Source organism: Peromyscus californicus, unplaced genomic scaffold (genome assembly GCF_007827085.1).
Source record: "Peromyscus californicus insignis strain IS unplaced genomic scaffold, ASM782708v3 Scaffold_9__1_contigs__length_137607984, whole genome shotgun sequence".
Classification (NCBI taxonomy): Eukaryota; Metazoa; Chordata; class Mammalia; order Rodentia; family Cricetidae; genus Peromyscus; species Peromyscus californicus.
Window position 1 is genome coordinate 21,845,102 of NW_026294617.1, and position 24,521 is coordinate 21,869,622.

General features: G+C 40.9%; 1 protein-coding gene across 1 annotated transcript in view; it reads left to right on the forward strand.

Moving 5' to 3' along the window:
- Larp1b (La ribonucleoprotein 1B) overlaps positions 1–24,521 on the forward strand; it is a 102,389-nt gene that overhangs the window by 71,917 nt on the left and 5,951 nt on the right. Inside the window, 6 exon segments of the mRNA XM_052730731.1 lie at positions 968–1,088; positions 1,289–1,314; positions 12,948–12,957; positions 13,841–14,052; positions 14,473–14,579; positions 24,359–24,519. Coding sequence (XP_052586691.1) covers positions 968–1,088; positions 1,289–1,314; positions 12,948–12,957; positions 13,841–14,052; positions 14,473–14,579; positions 24,359–24,519 — 637 coding nt within the window.

Consider the following 24,521-nt stretch of genomic DNA (forward strand, 5'->3'; position numbering starts at 1 on the left):
ATTCTGTGGCTAGATATTCAAAGCAAACTTCTACAACTGTTCTATAATAATGCTTTTAATTTGCTTCCATCTGACAAACACTTAAGCACTCTGGATAGATGTTGTTCAGTTAATCTTCCAGAAGTAGATTGCCATTAGTCACTCCAGATCTTTGCCTACCTTCCAGATGTGAATGGAATCTGCCTCCATTAATGCTCTGCATGTTTGGAGGTCCGTGCAGTGGACATGTAAGTGATAATGTAGCAGGAGGAGCCTGTGGAGCAGAGGCAGGGAGTGGTCCATTCCTCCCTCCTGTCGCTGAACTTCTGAGAGGTGTTTAGAGATGAATCTAAAGCACATCTAGATATATCACTCATCACACACACCCCATCAATTAGAGAACAAAGCAAAAACTTCTAGTAGCTTTCTCCAGGCTCCTCAACAAGCCTTTAATTGCCCAGGTTGTACACACATTTTCTCATTCACTTAATTATTTTCTAATAAATGTGACTTTTCTAAGTTCCTTGTGTCTGTTTACAGTCATTATTTAGAATACTGTTTCCCATCTTGTAAATTCTCATCCTTACCTTTCTAGTATCTTAAATCTTATACCAAATGTCACTGTTCATATTTCACCTGATAATCATTTGTTTTTAGTGTGTACATTTCTTTTGAACTTAAAACATCTCTTAAAGGGCAGGTCATATTTAGATTACTATGTAAATTCAATAATGCCCAGCATTCTTGTTTATAAATGCCCAACAAATAACTGATGACTAGTGTATATGCTCTTACAAAGCTTTTAGTATAAAATATTTATATTTTAGGGATCTCTATGCCTCTTAAGCTTTGAATATTATTGTTAAATATAATGCTAGATTAGAACATCTTTGTTACAGTCGAGTCCATAAACCCTTTGGTATCAATTGTTGTCTATTGGTTAATCTATTAGCCAGGTCAGTAATTAGATTCCTCCATTCTGCTTCAGCAAGAAGTTGAGAACTTTAGGAAGCTAAGTCTCATTAGTAAAGCGCAGTTTGAAAACCTAACCCTTGAACTTCCTTTTGAGCTAAACCGAGTTCTTGTAGCACCTTTACAGTCCAGGCAAGGTATATACACGTGCTTTTGTGTTTGAGCACTCTCAAAGTAGTTCTTCATTGTTTTAAAGGATGCATTAGGTATCAATCAATACTAGAATGAAGAAAACTGAACATATATATTGTATGTATATATATACATATATATGTATATACACATTTATGAAGATTCAAAAATATAGACTGTAAACATGGGAGGAGGCAATCTTGAGGTAAAGTCAGAGGTCTGGGTAGGATTGTTGTAACTCTGCATCAATGAATAGGTAATCTCATAGTGTCGGCATTCTTATCTGTTGCAGCATCAGCACCACACAGTGCTTAGAGCTATGTGCTTGCTCACAATTGGTGCTTAGTGTATCTGATGCAATTTTCAGTTTCTTGAAAATGTTTCTCTTCTTAAGCCAAATTAAAATTCTCAGTTCTTAGGACACACCATGAACTATTTTGTTTTGAGGCTCCTGCTCTGTGTGAAAATGTGAATGCGTGTAGTAGTCTTAAATAGAACCTGACATTTCCAGGCAAGTGCAATTGACTTTGATAGTCTTTCTTGAAGATGGTTAAAAACATGACTCTTCTGGGGTGGGTACTGGAATTACAGGCATGCTCCACACCCAGTTTGCATTTACATCAGTGCTGGGTCCTCATGCTTGTACAGCAAGCACTTTTGAACCATCTCCATGGCCCCAATGACATTGTCTTAATCAGTGTGCATGTAAGCTGCAAACACTGTAATAGGATGGCAAGTCTCTCTAGTTGAAACGTTGATGAGATTTCTTGTAGTAAAGTCTGCGGTCTCTCTCAGTGCACTATTGGAGAAGCAAAGGAGTTTGTCCTAGGAAGTTTCCACCTGCTAGATTTTGCAAGTTGTGTCACTGTGGTCACATTTAACTTGTTTTCTATTTCCACAGGTTTGATACAGAGGGATGATTGGCTTGACACTAAAATTTCTCCATACACAGTGATGTATTGATTCTTACTGTCTTGTGCAGGCTCACCTTGACCTCTTCTTCTTGAGAGGCTGGCTGCAGGTGTGCACCACTGTGCTGGTGAAGACATTCCTGACATTGGGTTTGCAGCATGGGGGAGTGAACAGGAGGCCTCTTCACTGCCCTGCTGTGCCCCAGCTCCTGTCTCAGGAGGCAGGGGGTCTCCTTTGAATCCCTGTTATTTGTTAATCTCCTCTTTTTAGTTTTTCCTGATTTATTTTGCTCTTTCTTATGGTCCCGTTAGTTTCTGGTCTTGCTCCCTTCTCTCTGCCCCAGTGGGGTTTGCTGTGTTCCTCACTGTGTCATGTGTCCGAGTGGATGGAGGACTGAGTTTGACACCGAGAGCACCCAGTGCTGCATGTTTCCTTTTAAGCAAAATGCGTTTCACAAATTTCAAAAGCATATGCTTTCATTTTCATTCAGTTCCTAAATTTTTGTAATTAAAAATGTTTTTGACCTATCAATTTCAATTTTCTTAAAATTTCTTAGTTTGAGTGTTTTCATAAGAATGTTTTTTGGAGGAGAAGTTTAACATACTGAGTAGACTTTCTTTTCTAATGAAAGCATTTAATCCTGTTATTTTCTTCCCAATACTACACTAGCTGCAGTTCACAAATGTTGATATAGTGTATTAATTTTCATTTGTAATGATTTCTATAATATTTTAAGATTTCAACTTTTATCTTTATTTAGAAATGTGTTATTTTATTTCCAAGCAATTGAAAACTTTTCCTTTTTATGACAGTCTTTTTTTTTATTCATTATTTGATTATGAAGAACATACTGTACATTATTTCAATAATTTCATGGTCATGACAATGTCTTGTGTGCATGCATATGTTTTCTGGGGGTTAAATCCAAGCCCTCTCACATGCTATGAAATCAGCCCATCATGGAGTTACATGCTGTGTTTAGTGGAATGCTCTATGATATCTATTTGATCCAGTTGGCTGTTGGTATTGATTAATTGATTTCTCTGTCTGTTTGTTCTGTTTATTTCTGAGGATAAGTTGAGGTCTCTTTATCTTCATTTGTTAGTGTTTCTGATGCATTTACTTTGGAGCTCTTCTGTTGGGTGCACAACATATATGGCTCATTGTGTCTGGCTGGCAAATTGACCCTCCTATTGATCCGTGTTATCTTTCTTTATCTTGAATAGTTTTCTTTGCTCTGGAATTTGTCTGATTTCAGTTAAACTACTCCATGCATCTATTTCTATCCTTTTACCTCCTGCATCATACTTGAAGTAAAGTTGCTATATCATATAATTGGGTAATGTTTTTTTCAACCTCATAATTCCTTTTAGTTGGTATATTTAGACTACTTACTTTTAATTAATTTTTTTATTTGTTTATTTGTTTTTGAAACAGGATTTCTCTACATAGCCCTGGCTATCCTAGAACTCACTATGTAGATCAGGTTGGCCTCAAACTCACAGAGCTCCTCCTTATATCTCCTGAGTTCTGTGATTAAAGTCATGTGCCAACTGGCCTGGAATCCTTACTACTTTTAACATAATAAATATGTTGGGATCTAGGGTTACATTTTTATTTAATATTTAATATTCATATATGCATATAACATGTTTAGATCCAATTCATCCCCTATCCTTTGCCTTCAATTCCTCTCCTCTCCCGATCCTACCTTTCCCTCCCACATTCATGTGTGTGCACACTTGTACTCTCTCTCAATGATTTATTATTATTATTTTGCATCCCAACCCCAGTTTCCCCTCCCTCCTCTCCCCCCAGTCTCTTCCCCCACCTCCCCTCTGCTCCCATACCCCATCTACTCCTCCATTTTTATTCAGAGAAGAGCAGGCCTCCCATGGATATCAACCAAACATGGCATATCAAGTGCTTGCACTGTATCTTTCTGCTTAATATTAGGTTTGTGGTTTGTTTCTGCTCCCTGAGTTGTTTGTTTGTTTCCCCTTTTCTGCCTTCTGTTGGTTATTTTTAATTTTCATTTGTTTTTAGTTTATTTTGAATTGAGACCTTTGTATATGTATATGTTTATTGGCTTTTGTGGTGGTTCTAGGATTTGTGAAACAGCTTTTCATAGGTTATAGACAATCAGTATTTTACTATTGCAGTAAGATTGTCTGTAAACTTTCCCCCACTTGTTCCATTTTCCCTCACCCATCTCTTCCCCCACTGTGTATGTATGTGTGTGTGTGTGTGTGTACAGTCACATTCCTGCCATGACACACAAGGGGAGGTCTGTCAGAGCACAACTTTTGGGAAATGGTTCTCTGTTCAGCTTGCCTTTAAGACCGAGTATCTCTTGACTCTGCCATCCTGTGTACTCCAGGCTAGCTGACCTACCATCTTCTAGGCAATTCTCTGGTCTCTACCTCATCTTAGGACTGCTGATATCTGGGTTTGGGTGCTTTTTTTGTTGTTGTTGTTTTTGTTTTTGTTTTTTTTGTTTTTGATGTGTGTGTATGTGTGTGTGTGTGTGTGTGTGTGTGTGTGTGTGTGTGTGTGTGTGTGTGTGTGTGTTGGCCTCGAACTCACAGAGATTCACCTGGCTCTGCCTCCCAAGTGCTGGGATTAAAGGCATGCACCACCACTGCCTGGCTTTTTGGTTTTGTTTTTATGTGGGTTCCAGGGATTGAGCTTGGGTGGTCAGGTTTTTACAGCAAATACTTTTACACATGGAGCCATCTCACTTCTCCCCATCTATTTCTTTTTAAAAGTTTTGTTTCTTTAAAAGAATTGGGTGTGTATGAATATTTGCCCTGCATGTGTGTGTACACCATGTTGTGAGCAGAGAGAACATCAGATCTTTTCGGAACACCACATGGGTGCTGAGAATCGAACCAGGTCTTCTTAAGAACAACAAGTGCTCTTAACTGAGCCATCTCTCCAGGCCCCTCCCATGTATTTCTTTACACCATAGTTTTCCTCTTTATCTTTTCATACAGTTAAAAGCCCATTGGGCTGTATATATCTTTTACTTTTTAACTATTAAACACGTTTTAGAGAACTTAAAACAGAGTATAAACTATTATGTCAGTCCACACATTTCTCTTGCTCTCCCTCCATTTCTGGTGGTCTGTTTCCTTCTGGTATCATGTTTTATTTATTACTAAAGTCCTTTCTTTAGCAGTTTGATGCATTTGGTGATTTCTCTTAATCTCCCTTATCTGCTAACTCTTCCTTCTGTTTCACTGATGTGGCATTCGGGGTTAGCAGTTCTTTCTAGCTCCCATGGTTTAAGATATGGAAATTCAGTCACTCATTGTTCAATAAAGACATTATTCTTTCTCTCTAGCTTTCCTTATCCTCTTTCAAGGCAGCAGCTGCCTCTGTAGCCCAGGTTAGCCTTAGGGTGATCCTTCTGTTTCAGCCTCCTCAGTGGTGGGATGATAGGTGTGCACCACCAGTCACATTCAGTGAGAGTACACTGTCACCAGGATGCCATCTTGGGAATTACCTGAGCCTCCAGAAGTATTTTTCTGCTGTTTTACCTTCATTACAGTGGCTGTGCTTTAAACTACTAAACAACTAAATGAAACTACTAAACAACTGCTAAGGCCAAATCCTGGGGGGAATCCTGTTCCCCCAGACAATGGTCCTGTTGCTGCCACTAAAGGGAGTTCTAACTAAATCTCTACAGTTCTAATAAAACTTGAGTTTCAAAGGCTAGGGTGAAAACCTCTGAGCTCAGAGAGTTAGAGTAGCAACTGGCTAACTTTCTCTTTGCTGGCATCCTGGAAGCCACTCCCTTCCACACTGCCCCAACTAAAAAAAAACTGATGCTAAGCTCCTCCCTGCTACTTCCTGTCAACTAGGAAGCAGCTAATCCTGCCCCTCTGAGTCCTGGTTAATTTTATTTAATTAGTGCAAATGAAACACATCTTTACATAGTAACAAATGCAGCATGAACAAGTGTAACACATTTACATCTTTTCCTGATTAAATAAATATTCCACAACATTTTCCCCTTTTTGTCTAAATAAAAAGGAAGAATTTTAACTTTAACATGGTAAAACTATATACAACAAGAACAATTATTAAGTAAGGATTACATTTACAATATCCAATCCCTTTGCATTTGACAAATTCAGAGAAATCACACTATTACCTATTCTATATTGATTAGCCCAAAGTTCTGTAACTAATTTACCTTCTATCATAACTAAGGAAAACCATTAACTACAACTATCTAGTCTTCAACTCCATCAAAGACACCAGAAGGATATAATATTACCCGAGTAAACAGAAAGTGCAGTGCAAGCCACTTCCAAAACTATAGAAATGACAGACATCTAGCTGCCTGGACAGTCACCCAAGGTTCCTCTGCAATGTTGGGGCATCCAGTCTTCAGCCTACAGGCCTAGACTATCTGGCAGACTCTTCTATGAAGCAGGAATTTTGTCAGCAGTTGAGGCAAGAGCAGTTTCTTTGCTCAGTGTCTAACCTTGCTACAATGAAAGCAAACTCCATATGGTGTTACTTCGATGCCCATCATCTTATCTGAAATAAATCAGTGATGCCAAGAGCAGACATATCTCACTGTCATGAAAAGCCTCAGGTTATTAAACAGCTTAAATGCCATATTCTGTAGGTCTTTGAAGTGTTTGAAGACCATCTATCTAAATATATCTGTTTAACCTTGGAAACATGCCTAATATGACTACAAGTTTTATTATAGATGACTAACTACTATTCTGCATTATTAAATTATACATTACATTTTTAAATGGGGTGCATAAATACAATACCTTAAACAAGAACAGAAACATATATACAGTACAACAAAATAACTTTAATTTAATTTTGGTATATGTATATATACCAAAATCCTTGCCAATGCAAAATATTTAGGGTTAATAATTGTCTTTTTATCCTGTTCCTATATCCCCACTAAATGATGACAAACATCCATAACCCAGCAAATGACCAAAAACCACCCACCTCACCTCTTGGGAATGTGGGTGTTGTGTTCTCTAGACTGCTTCCTGCTATCTGTAGATGAAGACTTCTTTTTTGGGAACCTGAGAAAACTGAAATAATGGTCAAGTTCTGGGAAAACCAGCTTTAACATTTGCTGTCCAGTCTCTGTGCAATGGGGAAGCACAAGGCTTATCTGCAGTCCTCGCTGGAATAGTCTATGAGGCTGGACCATCTCAGCCAGCAGTCTTGAAGCTGTTCTGGATGCAGAACTCTGAGGAAACTGCAACAGAGGCACTCTGAGAGTCAGGATCACCTGGACCACTTGTTTTCATTGATGTCTGGTCCCCTTGTTCTGAAAACACACAAACTTTCAAAGGTAACATACATATCTGCATTAACCCAAGTGTGGACTGTGCATTGTACACAAGCCAGCCAAAGATGATTTTTTTTTGTTGTTTTATGTTTGAGCAGGTAAAATATACACCTGTCTTGTAGTTTTTCTAGGTTTATTTCTTTATATCTGTAGCAAGGATTTTCGGGGGGGGGGTTCTTCCCCAATCAAACCTGATTACTATTAACCTTGAATAAATCTACAACCTTTCATTTCCTGTGGAAATAAGCATAACCTCTTACCCAAAGCAATACAGTTTTTTGAGTTCCATTTTAAAGTTAAGACATCCCTAAATTATGTAGGCTGGTTTAATTCAGCAATCTCTTTCACAATCCCTTCTCCCAGCAGCTGTTGTTTGTTTATTGGCATTCAAAAAATTCAAAGACAACCCAACACCATACAGGATTTAGACTCCCTGTGTATTTTTTCATCTTAATGTGGCTTTTTTCCTTTATATTACCTTACTCTTTCTTTAAAGGCTTTATTATTTTTAAACTTTTTTTTTCCATGACTGTCTATATCCTTTTTCTTTTCTTAAGCCCATGTACATTTTTAAATACACTATAACCTGTTTAGAGGTTTTCTTCTGTCTGAATTTGCTTTACTGTGTATTTCTAGCCTTTTCTGTCCACATGCAAAATATTTTTTTTATTGTTATAATCCTTCCTTCCTTCCTTCCTTCCTTCCTTCCTTCCTTCCTTATTAAGAAAATTTTTGCATTCATTTTACACACCAATAAACAATCCTCTTATTTCCTCCTCCTGCCCCCCCCAGTCTTCCCCCCCCAACCCACCCCCAACTTTCCCCGACAAGAAGGCAAAATCTTATATGGCTAAGCTATCTTTGGGTCCTCTGCCACAGCTTTGGCGGCTGGGTCCACCCCTTCTTGGATATGTGAGAGCAGAGCCTCAAGCTCTAGGGCCTGGTTGGAGGTGTGTGACCAAGAACTGCATTCAACCACACCAACTCTCGGTAGTTGGTGCCCTGCACTGTGATCAGGCGTTTTCACTTTGCTTTTTGTTTCTACTTAGTGTGAAAAGGCTGTTTAAGTGCTCCACTGTATGTTTTCTTCCCCCAGCTTTCTCAGGCCTTGTGTTGAAATATAGACCCCATGTTAGAACACCAAAATGTACCAGACTTTTTCTTTTAGGTCACCAACCATCTCCCAAATCATGACACAGAGACTTATTATTAGTTATGAATGCTGGGTCTGGCTTAGGCATGTTTCTGACTAGCTCTTTCAACTTAAATGAACCTGTTTCTCTTTATCTACCTTTTATCTCAGGCTTTTTACCTTTCTTACTTCTGTATATCTTACTTTCACTACTTCTCTATGTCTAGCTGGCTGGTGGCTGCCTGACTTCTTGCCCTGGGTTTGTCCCTCATTCTTGCCTCCTCGTGTGTGTGTGTGTGTGTGTGTGTGTGTGTGTGTGTGTGTGTGTGTGTGTGTGTGTTTTGTTTTTTTGTTTGGTTTTGGTTTTTCAAGACAGAGTTTCTCTGTATAGCTTTGGAGCCTGTCCTGGAACTCACTCTGTAGACCAGGCTGACTTCAAACTCACAGAGATCCACCTGTCTCTGCCTCCTGAGTGCTGGGATTAAAGGCATGTGCCACCACTGGGCAATTTTTTTAAGCAAAGTTTATCCTAGGTCTCTGGGGTATCCTGCTTCTGAGTCCTGGAACTCAGGGGGGAGCTCCCTCTCTGGGCATGGGTCTCCAGCTCTGCCAGTCATTAGTTGGTCACTCTTACAGTTTCTGTGCCATCTTTACCACAGCACATCTTGTAAGCAGGACAAATTGTAGGTTGAAGTGTTTGTGACTGGGTTGGGGTCCCAGACCCTCCACTGGAAGTCTTGCTTGGTTACAGGATATGGCTGGTTCAGGCTCCGTAACCACTATTGCTAGGAGTCTTAGCTAGAGTCACCCTCATAGTTTCCTGGGAGTTTCCATTGCTCTAGGATAGAACCAAACATGAATGGCAAAAAAAAGTCAATGAAATAATTTTTAATGATATTCTACTATATTCACATATTGTGACCTAGCCCAACTGTCATCAGAGAAGCTTCACCCAGCAACTGATGGAAACACATGCAGAGACCAACAGCTAAACATTAGGCAGAGCTTGGGGAATCCTATGAAAGAGGGGGAGGAAGGATTGCAGGACTCAGTAATGTTAAGGACACCACAAGAAAACCCACAGAACCAACTATCCTGGGGCCCACAGAGACTGAACCGACAACCAGGCAGCCTGCAAGGGACTGACCTCTGCATATATGTTACAATTGTGTGACTTAGTCTTCTTGTGGGACTCATGACAGTGGGGGCATGGGCTTTCTCTGACTCTGTTGCCTGTTTTGGGGACCCTTGCCTCCTAGGTTGCCTCATCCAGCCTTAATAGGAGGGGAGGTGCTTATTATTATTGCAACCTGATATAATTGCAATTGCTGGTTGTTATCCATGGGATGCCCACCTGTTCTGAAGAGAAACAGTAGAGGAATGGATGGGATGCAGGGAGAGGGGTATTGGGAAGAGAGGGTGGGGCAGGGAACTTTCACTGGGATGTAAAAACAAAAAAAGTTCAAGCCCAGTATGACTGGCTGTTCTAGTTCAGTCTGTGGTCAGCATACTCTGACCCATGGTAGTTGGTCAAACCTTTCATTATTACTAAGGACTGTTTTCATGCCACAGAGGCAAAGCTGAGCTGTTTCAACAAAGGTCTCCTGACCCAAAAAGCCAAAAATATTTACACTCTGGCATTTGCTGAACTTGGCTTTAGTGACACTTTTATTGATTTAAAAACAAAGTGACGAACACAAACCCTTTGAAGTCTCTGTCTCCCATGAATATTGGTGTTGCTGTTGTACAAGGCAGCTCTTGTGGGCAGCAGCTAGTAGTGTGGGAAGGGATCATCCTGAGCTGCACTTTGAGTTGGTGTGGGTACATTTTGGAAATTCTCACCTTGTAGAAAAGTAGGCTCAGTGGTCCTTAAGTTTAGCAAGCATTTGGTTATTCACTGGGAAACTAGTTAAAAATGGGGGTCCACATCAAGTTCCTGGTTCAGTAAGTTATAGGCTGAATCCAGGAATGCACATGTCTAACAAGTTCCCATCTCAGAGTGCTGGTTAGGGCCACATTTTGTTAGCCACTGTTTAGCTTATGAGACGTTCCTTCATAAGCTTTTAGTGAAATCTGGATAGATGGTAGATGGCTTGTGATGTTCTGAAGAGCAGATGGCCTGATTTGTTTTTACAGCACTTTGGGCTGGAGAGATGGCTCAGCGTTAAGTCCCGAGTTCTATTCCCAGTAACCATATGGTGGCTCACAACCATCTTTAGTGGGATCTGATGCCCTCTTCTGACATAAAATTGTACATGCAGATAGAGCACTCATACATAAAATAAGTAAGTAAATCTTTTTTAAAAATTTAACCACTTTAAGGCTATCATTTGAATTTCAGTAAATGTTATAGTTGCACATCAGCAACCCCCTCCAGTGTACAATTATACAGTGTTGAAAGCTCCTTGCTGCTAATCTATTCTGCCAGGCTAGTACTTGATAAAAATGTTAATATGTGCTTGTTCTCTATTTATATATGCATACTTAAAATTATTTATTTTATCTGTATGTGTGTATGATCTGCATGTGTGTCTATGCACCACATATGTGCTTGCTGCCCATGGAGGCCAGAATAGGGTGCCAGATCTTCTGGGACTGGAGGTACAGATAGTTGCAAACTGCCATGTGATGGAAAGAGAGAACTGACTCCAAGTTGTCCTCTGACCTCCATACCCTCAAACCCCCTACACAGAAGTGCATAAATGTAATTAAAAGGCCTTTATCATTTGATCTTTGAAATATTCAGATACAGATAAAATGTAGGAGCTAGCTTAAGGGATTCCATGTGCCAGCCTGACCTGATTTCAAGCATTGTTGGTAGTTTGACATTCTTTCTTTATCTTGACCGGTCTTCACCATCTATTTGTTTCTGAAACTTCATACTCAGTCTCGCAGATGCATTGTTTTTCTGGAAATTCTTCTTCTTATGTTTCAGAATGATAATAAAACTAAATTTTTGTAGGAAAGTAAACAAACTCTTGTTTCTTGTGATTCACTTTGTCAGTTTTCAAAATACTGAGTTTGTATCCCAGCAACCTTTGAGTGTAACTGAGTCTTAACGTTTCATTGTGGGCTCATAGAGTTCATAGCCTGCTTCCCTGTGACTTACTCCAGCCATTGTTTCGCTGTCATATTGCTGATGATTGATGGGGTTCCTAAAGTTTGCTCTTGTCCTTTGATCTTTGTTGTTATCATTTAACTACGTTCTCATTTCCTCTTGTATATGTTTCTAATAATTTAGTATTATTGGGTTCTAGACTCAGGATTTCCAAGGCTTATGTTATACAGTATACTTCAGTCATTATTTCCTTGGCAAACCCAGCTGATCAGTGCAAATCACCCAGAGGTCATAACCCAGTGCTAGGGAGCTTATTTGTTCCAGAAAGTTGTTGATCCTAGAAGTTTGGTATTTCTTTCATCTTAGTGCTTGATTTGACATTGTTCTACTATATGCTCATTCTTATTTTCAAGACTGTGTGATATTTTGGCAGAAGTAAATAGCATAAACACAACTGAATGAAGTTTAATATTCCTTCTCACTGGTACTCAGTAAGACTGTGGCTGCTGTTTTCAGGGGCCTTATGAGATGATAGATAAGAGTAAATGTTAATGGGCTAAATTGAAACTATGATTCAACTTTCTAATGATATGATAGAATATTTGAGAAACATATAAGAAGGAGAATTTTATTTTGGCTTAGAGTTTTAAGAATTCAGTCCATGGTCACTTGCTGTTGTCTTTGGACCTGTGGTGGGAGCTTGTGAGCAAACAGGCCTTTCCACCTCATGGTGAGTGGGAGGCACAAAGAGAAAGGGGATAGACAAAGGCATGCCTCTATGTGACCTGACTCTCCTCTAAGCTTTACTGCGTTAGTAGTTTGCATGGTTTCCAACAGTGCCAATCTGAGTATGAAGCTGTTCAGACTTGAGCTTCTGGGAGGTATTCCAGATCCAAGCTATAGCAGAAGCAACAACCGGATAAAGTGCAGAGGGGCAGTGTCTCAGACAAGAGACAGAGCCAACTGGTTGTACACAGATGAAGAACAGAACTTACAGAGAGAAGAAAAAACTATGCATCAAGGAAGCAGGATGGCTGTTTGGGAAACCATAATTGAAGTGGAGAGTGGGAATAAATAGGTGGAGCAAATCAGGAGAGAGAGGCTTTTGGACTGCGTGGTTCTGAGTAGAGGTTAGTCTCCTGGGTTCTTCAGAGCAACTGGTGAACACGAGAGGAATCTTAGGAAGAGTGGCATGTGGGTAAGTTCAGTTTTGACTTGACAGCCTTACAGAGTATATGCAGATAGCAAGTACTTGATATTATTTGTGGAATGAAAGAAGAAACATGTGAATCACAAGAAACACAAAAATAGAGCCTGCATGTTGGCCACTGGTTCTTGGTCCATCTCTGGCTCACTTGTCTTACCATAAGATTTTGATGAAAAAAATCAACAAGGCAAATAGCTCAATAGAAAAACAGCCAAAGGATAGTGAGTGATAAGCTTACAGAAGGGGAATTCTGGAAGGTTAAGTAGGTCTGTGCTAACACGCTCAAGGTCACTGTAACTACTCAGGAAGTGTAAATAGCATTCAGATCCTGTGATGTGAAAGTTCCTAAGTCTGAAGAAAAACTGGTTTTGACCTGGCTGTGAAATTGACCGAAGTCTGATGTGCTGCTTGCCGGTGAGTGTCAGCTGGTGAGCCACTGCAGAGAGTGGGGAGGTGGTCGCCTTGAGAAAGTAGAAGACCTGCTGCGATGGCATTTCCATTCATTCGTATAAACCCCGGAGAAAGGTACACCAGTACAAGAGACATGTTCAATTTAGAGAATGAAACAAAGATTGATGTCCTGTGTATAGAGTCAATTAGGGAAAACATTATTGTATGTATGGAGTAACATTAAAATACCGAGTTTTAGAGCTTGGATATCTCTGAGGTGGGGGGTAAGCAAGAAGGAAATTGAATTCTAAATGACAACAGGGATGTAAGCCTTCCTTTAAAAGTTGTATTAGTTATGTGTTTGTGCACATGTGTGGGTGCACACTCCCCACAATTTATGCACAGTGGTGAGAGGACAGCTTGCAGTCATCTGTCCTCTGCCTGCACCATATGAGTTCTGCAGCAGGATGCAGGTCATCAGCCTTTGGTGGAAGGTACATTGACCTGCGAACCATCTTGCCTTCTCGCTAGAAAACAGAACAGAATGTTGTAAAACTAGGTAACAGTTACCAAGTACTTTTTTTAAATTCTTTTTAAGATATTTGAAATGTTTCAATGAAAAACTGTTGTGCCTAGACAATTTCAGATTTGTCTTTACTCTCAAAGTAAAGTCTTTTCCTAGCATCTAAAGTAATTTCAAGAGCTACTTTGCAGATTTGATTGATAAATGAGCTTAGAAGCTGTTAGATCTTTCAGAAATGACTTCAGCAACAAAGGCTCACACAGTGCCCTCTGCAGTTCCATCATCTCTCAGGATTCATCCTGCGTGCACTCCTAAAGCACATCGAATGACTTGGTCACAAGATCCTAACAAAACACTGAGATTTTATCCTGTGGTCAAAGAACCAAGTGCCTTCGATGTAAAGGTACAAAGGACCGGGATATGAGGCCTGCATTGTATGTCCTCTAACAGTGCAAGAGAAGGCTTCTTAATGTGTGCATTTCTAAATTGTAACAATTCACTTTAAAATGGTATTTACCGCAGTGGTGTTTTCTCAGACTGAGAAGCACCTTCTTTTACAGAGTCATGTGATAAAAAACAATGGGCATGTAGTGAATTATTCTGTGTTGATTTCCTTTAGCCTTGTACTCAAACCAAGTCAGGGTCCTCGTTGTTAAGCTTTTTAACTTGTGTGTAAGGTGTTTGGGTTTTGTGACTTCATGTGATTTCACAATGTGCCATCTGCAGTAGGGAAATGTGTGAGTTAGTTTGCAGTCAGAGGGTTTCATTTTCTTGTGAAGTTCATACTACCAAAAGAAATTGCAATGTTTGACTTTTTCTTTAGAGTCCACGAAAGAGGAAGACGAGTCACAGCACAAACCCCCCTCTAGAGTGTCACGTTGGGTGGGTGATGGATTCCAGGGACCATGGGCCAAGACCACCCTCTGTCAGGTACCTGCTTGTTAGCCACTGTCTTGTGCTCTCATTTCAAGTTTTCAGAAAAGGGTACTAAGTTGCTGTTTGGAAGGGTTTGAAAATTAATATATAGAAAATTATACAACAATGAGCAATCACAGAGGGGGGAGGAAGCACAGCTCTGAAGGGAGCACTTGGAGGAGAGACTTCAAGATGGTTCTCCAAGGGGTGCACAGAGAAGACTCCAGTGGTACAGAGCATGCTTTCCATTTCAGTTCTTTCTTATAAATGGGAATCGTTAGATTTGGAAATGGTATGAGTGTTGGAAAGTTTCTTTACAAGGAGCCTAGATTCTTCATAATATTTAGAAGGTTCCTGAGAGGTGCTAAGAATTTTGTATTAAACGGTCTACTCAAACTACATTAAGAATATAGAAACAGATCTGGGTGGTAGTGGCCCATGCCTTTAATCCCAGCACTTGGGAGGCAGAGGAAGGCAGATTTCTGTGAGTTCAAGGCCAGCCTGGTCTACAAAATGAGTTCCAGGACAGCCAGGGCTGTTATACAGAGAAACCCTATCTTGAAAAGCCAATGTATATGTGCATATATATGTATTATACATATATATACATAAACACATACACAGAATAGAAACAAAATATTTTGGATTTTATTTTCCTCTTGGGAAGGAACAATTTAGATAATCTATTAGCAGGATGTATTTTTTTTCTTTTAGCTTTAGCTTTAAAAAGACCATTATTTACCTCAAAAATAGGTGAAAATATAAATCATTACTGTGCTGTTTATTTAAAACCTATTCATGGGCCCCTGAGATGGCTCACTGGTAAAGGTACCTGCGATGAAGTCTGACAACCAGAGCTTGGCCCCCAGAACTCATGTGGTGGGAGGACAACCAATCCCTCATCATCTGTCCTCTAGTATCATGGCATGTGTATAGGTGTGCCTGCACACACAATAAATACAAAACAATTAAAGCCTATTTCCTGTTTGTAGTAGATATTTTCAGAATTACTGTCTGATCATTTTTTGTTTCACATTAAATTCTGCTGAGCCATTTGGCGGGACCCAGAATAGATTAATTTTATGAAAAAAAATGCTAGAGAGTTCATCCTAAATTCACAATCTTTAAACTTATTTTATCAATACCTATGTAGAGTGATTTTACATTGCTCTCATTAAATGCATTGTCCTTAACAGATAAAATGTGTGTGTGTTGTTCCATGAACTGTTTTAACCCATGAGTGGGTTGGTTTTTTGTTTGTTTATTTGTTTTTCTGTTTGGTTTGGTGTGTGTTTGTTGCTTTGTTTTAGCAGGTTTAGAGATCAGTAGGGAATGGTCAGTGACAATTAATTTAGGTAGAATGTGTTTTTTTGTTTTGTTTTGTTTTGTTTTTTCCCCATTTTTTGAAACAAGGTTTCTCTGTGTATCCCTGGCTGTCCTGGAACTCATTTTGTAGGCCAGGCTGGCCTTGAACTCACAGAGATCCACCTGCCTCTGCCTCTGAGTGCTGGGATTAAAAGGGTGTGTTGCCAGGTTCCTAAGAGTTCCTAAGAGTCATATTTTATCATGTTATATTTTTCTTGCTAATAATTGACATTCATAACTTGTCTATTCCCTGTCCCACCCTACAACTTGCCACAAATATGGATGGTGATGATGAATTTAACGTCTATACACACTTAAATACAGGTCACTACCATGTTGTGTCCCCACTAGGTACACTTCCTTTTGTCCTTGGCAGTATCTCCTGTTGAAAGCCGCCTTGTCAGTAGCTAATGTAGCTACGAGGGTTTTCTTTCATATTTGGGCTGTTTTGCTGTGTTTTTTGAAACAGTGTCACTTTATGTAGTCAAGATTCTTGTTTTGTTTTTGTGTGTTGCTATGTGATTCGGGCTATCCTCAGACCTCAGCCTCCATGTGTGAGATTACAGTTATGAACCACCAAACCTGAGTCTGTCAGATTCTCCATGGTATTTACAGTCAAACACACATTTGTATGCACACAATATTTATCCTGTTATATTCCTCTGATAGTCTTAGTACTAGTTTGTTATATTCAGTTAGGAAAAATTTCTACTGTCTTCAGTACTGTTTAAAATTATTTTTTGTTTATATGTATATGTGTCTGAGTGAGTTTCTGTGTGCCATGTATGTTCATGAGCCCCTGTAGACCAGCAGATGGCTTGGTTCACCTGGAACAGGTAGTTGTGAGCCACCATGTGAGTACTGGGAACTGAACCTGGGTCCTCTGCAAGAACAGTAAATGATGTTAATCTCTGAGCTGTCTCTTCAGACCCTCTTCCTCTTGTTGCTTTTATTTTAGATTCACAATACACACACGTCATAACGTGTAATGTCTCAGTGCTCTTGGATCTCTGGTGTTTAACTTCCCTACTCTTTCTCGCTTTGAATACTTTTGACCTGTATTTAAACATACATACTATTTTCTCCTCAGCAAGTTCTCTGTTTATATGTGTTGCTTACCTTATACATTGGGTGGTGTGTGTGTGTGTGTGTGTGTGTGTGTGAGAGAGAGAGAGAGAGAGAGAGAGAGAGAGAGAGAGAGAGAGAGAGAGAGAGACTGAGTCTTATTATGTAGCCTAGACTGGCCTAAAGCTCACTATGTACACCTAGCTGGCCTCAACCTCAGATCACCCTATAGAGTCTCCCAAGTGCTGAGATTAAAGGTGTGTGTTCCCACCTGGCAACAGATCTTCAATATTTAATGACAGACAATCATTTTAAAGTCCATTTCATGATAGTGTCAGTGGTGACCCTGAGCTTGGCTCTGGCTCGAGCTATTGCATTACCATTAGGTCTTTAACTTTGACTGCACACATAAATAGTTACTGCTGACTTTTGTTTTGCTTTTGGTATCCATCTTGCAATGTTTCATACTATGTAAACTCAATTTTCTTTACTGGTTTTTTTTTTTTTTAAAGACAAGGTCTTATGTAACTCAGGCTGGCCTCAAATTCAATATGTAGCTGAGAATGATTGACCTTGAGCTTCTGACTTCATGCCCCTACTTCCTGTGTGCTGGGATTGCAGGGCTGTTCAAAGGACTGAACCCAGGCCTGTGCACTCATGCTAGCAAAGCACTGTCAACTGAGTTCCAGTACCAGCCCCTTGCACTGTTCTATTTGCTCCCGTCCCCCTCGTTGCTGAAGTGGTGAGTGAATATGATCGAAATACATTGTATGGAATTCTCAAAGTGTTAATGAAAATGTGTATTTTTAACTAGAAAAAGAAGACCCAGCTAAATCCGAAGAGAAAAAGAAACAATAGTAGAGTGGAGCAAAGAGTGGCAACAGAGTATAAAGCAACAGGAAACCGAGCCCTGAACTCTTTAACAAGGTCAACAAACTAACAAAGCTACACTGACCAGATAAAAGTAGAAATATCCAAAAAAAAAATTAGCACATTAAGGGCTCCGAAGATGGATTAGTGGGTAAAAGCACTTGCCTCACATGCATGAGGACCTGCATTTGAATCCCCAGCACCCCCATGCAAAGCTGGGCATGGCTGCATTTCTGTCGCCCCAGCACTGTCTCTGAGAGAGACGGACACACCAGAGCTTGCTGGCAGCCAGCCTAGCTCCAGGGTCAGTGAAAGACCTTGTTTCTAGGGAATAAGGAGAGAGTGACAAAGCAGCACATCGGATGTCCTCCTGGCTTTCACTCACCCCCACTAAAAAGGAAATGACCACACTGCTGTCAATCTTTCAGAGGTTACACAGGAGAGAGCACTGAGCACAGCTCTATATCCACAAAAAATAAGGATGAAAGGGAAAAGGTTGATCTGAGCCCACAGTTTTGGACGTTCCACAGCCTGTGTTTGGGTGCACCTGTGCTGTAGGCCTGTGCTGTGGACCTGTGCTGGACCTGTGCACTGGGCTTGTGCTGGACCTATGCTGGACCTGTGCTGTGGGCCTGTGCAGTGGGCCTATGCTCTGGACCTGTGCTGTGGACCTGTGCTGTGGACCTGTTCTGTGGACCTGTGCTATGGACCTGTGCTGGACCTGTGCTGTGGGCCTGTACTCTGGACCTGTGCTGTGGACCTGTGCTAGACCTGTGCTGTGGACCTGTGCAATGGGCCTATGCTCTGGACCTGTGCTGTGGACCTGTGCTGTGGGCCTGTGCTAGACCTGTGCTGGACTTGTGCTGTGGACCTGTGCAGTGGGCCTATGCTCTGGACCTGTGCTGTAGACCTGTGCTGTGGGCCTGTGCCAGACCTGTGCTATGGACCTGTGCTGGACCTGTGGTAGGCACAGGCAGCAAGCACATCATGGCAGGGGTGCATGACAGAGCAAAGCTACTTTCCCCATGGCCATGAAGCAAAAGAGAGAAAAGAGGAGGCCAGGGTCCCATCATCACCTTTATAGGCTTCTGACCTAAAGACTCACCATTTAATTCTACCTCTAAAAGGTTCCACTACCTCCCCAAAGTGCCACACTGGTGATCAAGCCTTGAGTGGAGAAATTACAATATCATGTATCTGATGAAGAATTTAAGTCCAGGACATCTAAAGACTTCTTAACTCAACAACAAGTACAATAAAACTAAAAAATAAAATAAAATAAACCAATTTACAGGCTGAGGGGCTGGAGAGATGGCTCAGTGGTTGAATGTGTACTATTTTTACAGAGGTCACAAGTTCAGTTCCCAGCATTCTGATGAGTGACTTACAACTGTAGCCGAAATTTTCTCCAGCTCCACCCGGCTCTGCTGTCTCTCAGCCACTTATAAAATAATTATTCAGAGGCTTACTATTGATTACCAATTGTATGGCCTGCGGCAGGCTTCTTGCTAGCTAGCTCTTGAAACTTAACCCATTTCTATTAATCTGTAAGTTGCCACGTGACTGTGGCATTACCGGTCTGCTGGCATCTTGCTGTTCCTTCGGAGGCAGCTGGCATCTCCCTACCTCTCCTTTCTTCTCTCCATATATCTGCTTGGATTTCCCACCTGCCTCTAAGTTGCCTTGCCATAGGCCAATGCAGCTTTATTTATCAACCAATCAGAGCAACACATTCTCACAGTATACAGAAAGACATCCCACAGCACACAACTGCTTATAACTCCAGCTCCAGAGGAGCTAGTATTCTCTTCTGGACTCCAGTCACCTGCATTTCCACATGCCCACACATGGACACACACAATTAAATGAAAACATATCTTTAATGAAAAAACAGATTGATTTTAGAATGTGTGAAAAACTTAAATGGACATTTCTCTAGAGAAGATAAGGTATACAAGTGGCAACTCAGCACACGAAAAGAATTGTGACATAGTCTTTGGTTAGACAAAAACTAAAAAAATAAGAAGAAACTTACAAGATACCACTAGGTCAAATGAATAGAATTGTGTACCCCAGAACCCATATATTGAAGCCCTAACCTCTCATGTGAGTGTCTTTGGTGATAGGGCCTTTAAGGGGGCAATAAATGAGGGCATAGGGGTAGAATCCTGTTCTAAAATACATACGTCCTTATAAAGGGGTTTATAAGAAGACGTAGAGACATCAGGCATGTTTCTTTGTGCCTGAACAGAAGACAGGACATAGCAAGAAGGTGGTCACATGCAAGTCAAGAGAAGTTTCACCAGAAATCAACTCTGTTTTAGGAGGAGGATGCTGAGAATCAAGTCCCAAGGCCTTGTGCATGCTAGACAATTGGTGTACTATACTAGGTTCTCTTCCCACCATTGGTTCTGAGATAAGAACTCATGATGGAGCCCAGGCCAATCTGGAACATGCTGTGTGGAGCATGCTGGCCTCAAATGTGTGACCTGTTTGCCCACTGCCTCCTGCATTCTGAGATTACAGGTGTATGCCACCACTCAGAGGGTCCTAGTTTACTTCTCTGTTGTGATAAAACATTGACCAAGACTAACTTGGCAGAGAGAGGATAGTCATCACTTAGTGACGTCAGGACAGCATTTCAAGGCAGGAACTGAAACAGATCCAGAATGGATTGCTACTTACTGGCTTGCTTTCAAATATCCCAGGGGCTGGGGGCTCCTGCCCCACAAAGTTACCTATAGGCCCTGATGGAGGTAATTCATCAATTGAGGTTCCCTCTTCCCAGGATACTCTAGTTTGGGTCAAGTTGACAGAAAAGAACCAGAACACCTTTTCTACTCTCCATCTTGTTTTTGGGCTTCTAAAAGCCTTTAGAATTTAAGGGAATACATTTCTGTTGTTTAAGCCAACCTAAGTCTGTTCTGTCTTGTTATGTAGCCCAAGATGATTATAGAAGTATAAAAACTTTCTGAAAATGTTTGTGAGGATGTACACAAATTGGAATCTTCTTGTATTGCTAGTGGAACATAAAATGCTGAAGCCTCTGTTGAAGAGTTCAGCATTTTCTCAAAATGTCAAGGTGTAGAATTACTGTATGGCCTAGACATACCACTCCTAGAGTCTACCCAGAGGGATTCTGTGTGTATATAAGTTCTAGCTGGTTTTGTGTGTCAACCAGAAGACAAGACTTAGTTGAGGAAATGCCTAGATGAGATCCAGCTGTAAGGCATTTTCTCATTTAGTGATCAATGGGCCCAACCCATGGTGGGTGGTGCCATCCCTGGGCTGGTGGTCCTGGGTTCTATAAGAAGGTCGGCTGGGCAAGCCATGGGAAGCAAGCCAGTAAGCAACACCCTTCCATGGTCTATGCATCAGCTCCTGCCCTGTTTGAGTTCCTGTTCTGACTTCCTTCAGTGATGAACAGCAATGCTGAAATGTAAACCAAATTAACCCTTTCCTTTCCACCTTGCTTTTTGGTAATGGTGTTTCGTCCCAGCAATAGAAACTCTAAGACAATGTACATGCCTATGTATATTTGGGTAAACATGTGTACATGTTTGTGTGAAATGCAGGTCTTCATAAGTGTGTTCTATTCATGTCGAGGTTAGGACAGCCTTAGTTGTTTCTCAGGCACTGTCTACCTTTTTGTGAGACAGTGTCCCTGACTAGCCTTGAACTTGCCTAGAACTCTGGGATGGCTCCCTTGTGGGACCCAGAGATATACCTTCATCCATCTCTCCCAACACTGGGATTACAAGCATGTGCTACTGCTTGATTTTTTTTAAGAAATGCGGGTTCTGGGTATTGAATTCAGGCTGTCATGCTTCTAAGCAAGCACCTTGCCAAAAAGCTTTCTGCTCAGCCCTATCTGAAGTTGTAAAAACATTTGTAGGCCCATGTTGATAGCAGCAATATTCACTGCCAAAAGTTAGAAACTCAAATGTCCACCAACATGACTAAATAAACACAATGTCATGTCAGAACAGCAGAGTATAGATGTTATTCAGCTATCAAAGAATGGGATTGCTTTATTATTTATTATTGCTTGGTTCAAACCCAGCAACTTGGATGTGCTAGACAAGCACTCTGCCGCTGGTCCATACTCCTGGACTCTGAAATTTGATCCTTGCTACAAGGATGGACTTTGAAAACAAAGTAAAAAGTGCTTACTGAGATGACCTGGATACAGAGGGATAAATTGTATCATCATACTGGCATAAAGCAGGTAAAACTGATTCAGAGATGGAAGGAGAATGAGGTCATTTTGTGGGTGAGAGGCAGAGTAGACGTTCCCAGGTAATAGGTAAGTGTTGGACGTGCTAAGAGTCTGGGGTGTGGATGGTGGTGGTGACTGCATACCGTTGTATATACAGTGCCAGTGAATGATATGCTTACACTTAGTGTTTAACATGATAATTTACATCACGCATATCTTAACATAAACACACAAAAAGGCCATTATTTTATTAAAAATGTCTTTAGGTACCAGTGGGAAAAATCTTTTTGTTGTTTTTTTGAGACAGAGTTTCTCTGTGAAACAACAGCTCTGGCTATTCTGGAGCTCACTGTGTAGACCAGGCTGGCCTCAAACTCACAGAGACCTGCCTCTACCTCCCAAATTCTGGGATTAAAGGCATGCACCACACTAAAAGTCTTTTTAGGTATTAGGTTCTGACAAATACAAAATTTGTAAAATCTCATTTTTGCTTGAAAACTCAAGTTTTATCATTGAAAATACTCAGTAATTTTTCTTGATGTTAAAGACCCAGTCAAGGCAACATCTCACAAATAATGAGCCTGGAGAATGTAATCATTGGTCTCTCTAATTCAGACAGTGCTGTGGTAGGTAAGATAGTTCACGAATAAAGATTTTTTTAAAAACAGTACTTACTCCATGTGAAAGCCTCCTGTTTTACCTCACAGCTTAATCACATGAGTGCTTCAGCACGAGACATCTGATCTTTAGTAGACCATGGAAGCATTGTGTTTTTGTCACATATATTTAAATTGTGGCAAACACACACACACACACACACACACACACACACACACACACACATGCCCCAGAAAGTTTAACTATGCATGTGTGTAGGTATGTGCCCCCAGGCATGCAGGTGTATAAGGCAGAGGTTAATATTGTCTGTCACACCCCACCTTTCCTGTTTGAGATGTCTTCAACGGAACCTGGAGCTCTCCATTTGGGCCACATTGTCTGGTCAGTGAGCAGCCAGGATTTGTTGGGGTTGTAGATTATGCACGTCTCTTCCTGCCTTCTCTCCATTTCCATCCTGCTTTAAGTGTGCAGTTGAAGGTTTTCAGAACATCTCCACCATACAAATCTGAGGCTTCCATGTTTCTGTCACTCTGTAACTGTGATGTCATAAAGTTACTTTTTCCACTTCATTCAAAAGTGAAGCTACTTTTGTTTCTCATTGCAAGCACATAGTAGGGAAGAATACAGTTAGTAATAAACCTCGACCACAGCCCCAGCTTATGTCAACACACCATTACTTTTGTCCTGTAGGGTGGACTCCAACACTAGAAAGAGCCAAGAGTGTCTTAGTGTTGTATGGAAACAGTCTGGGTTTGCTGGCTTTGGGAAGGTTCTCCTGTACCCTCCAGGGCCAGCCTGCACTTTGAGAACTGCTCATGTGGACTGCTGTCTTAGGAGGATCTTGGTGGCAATGTAGAGGAAGAACAGTGAACCCAGGGGAAGAAAAGACCTAAATTCGAATAGCGGGTTCATAAGAAAGAAAGGCCAAGGTGGTAGGGACTTCTGAGGGGACTAGTTTAGACACCTGCAGGTATGACTTTGAGAAGGTGAGATTATTAGTTTCTCCCTGTCAGGTTTTATCTTTCATTCCATCCTTCATTTTAATCTAGTTAAGTTGAGGTTTTCTCTGGTACTATAATGTTGACAACAGCAACAACAACAAACTAATCTCAAATAAATTAACAATCTGGAAGAGTAAATATGCTGTTCATTTTCTTTTTAGAGTTTTAGTGAATTTGTGACATTGTTCTGAGTGATGCTATATTGGACCTGTATAGCATATCTTCTGTTGATGTATGTATCAATAGTTAAGGATGGTTTTACACTGCTCAGGCAGGTAGTAACGAAATAAGATGCACACATTGCTTTATGTTTTGGGAGCTTTCCTTCTTCCTTTCATGTGTGTACATGTGCACATGTACGCATATATGCACACATACCTATGTGGGTATGTGTGCACAGACACAGAGAGGATGAAAGCTGATGTCAGGAATGTCCCTCAATTACTCTCCACCTTACTCATTGAGTCAAACCCAGAATCACTGATATGGCTGATATTGCTAGGCAGCTTGCTCCAGGGATCTCCTGTCTCCACCTTCTGAATCTGGAAGTGCAGGCAGCTGCCATGTTTACCCAGCATTCACATGAGTTCTGGTGATGAGAATCCAGTCCTCTTGTTTGGGGTGCACCACTGATACTTTTTCCTCTCCTCAAACAGCAGTTCAGCTGCTTCACCCTCGGAAGGTGCACCGCTTGCAGGAAGCTGCAGCTGCACCCCTCACTCATTCCCAAAGTTCCAGCACCCATCTCATGAGCTGCTGAAGGAGAACGGCTTTACCCAACAAGTGTACCACAAGTATCGTCGAAGGTGTTTAAGTGGT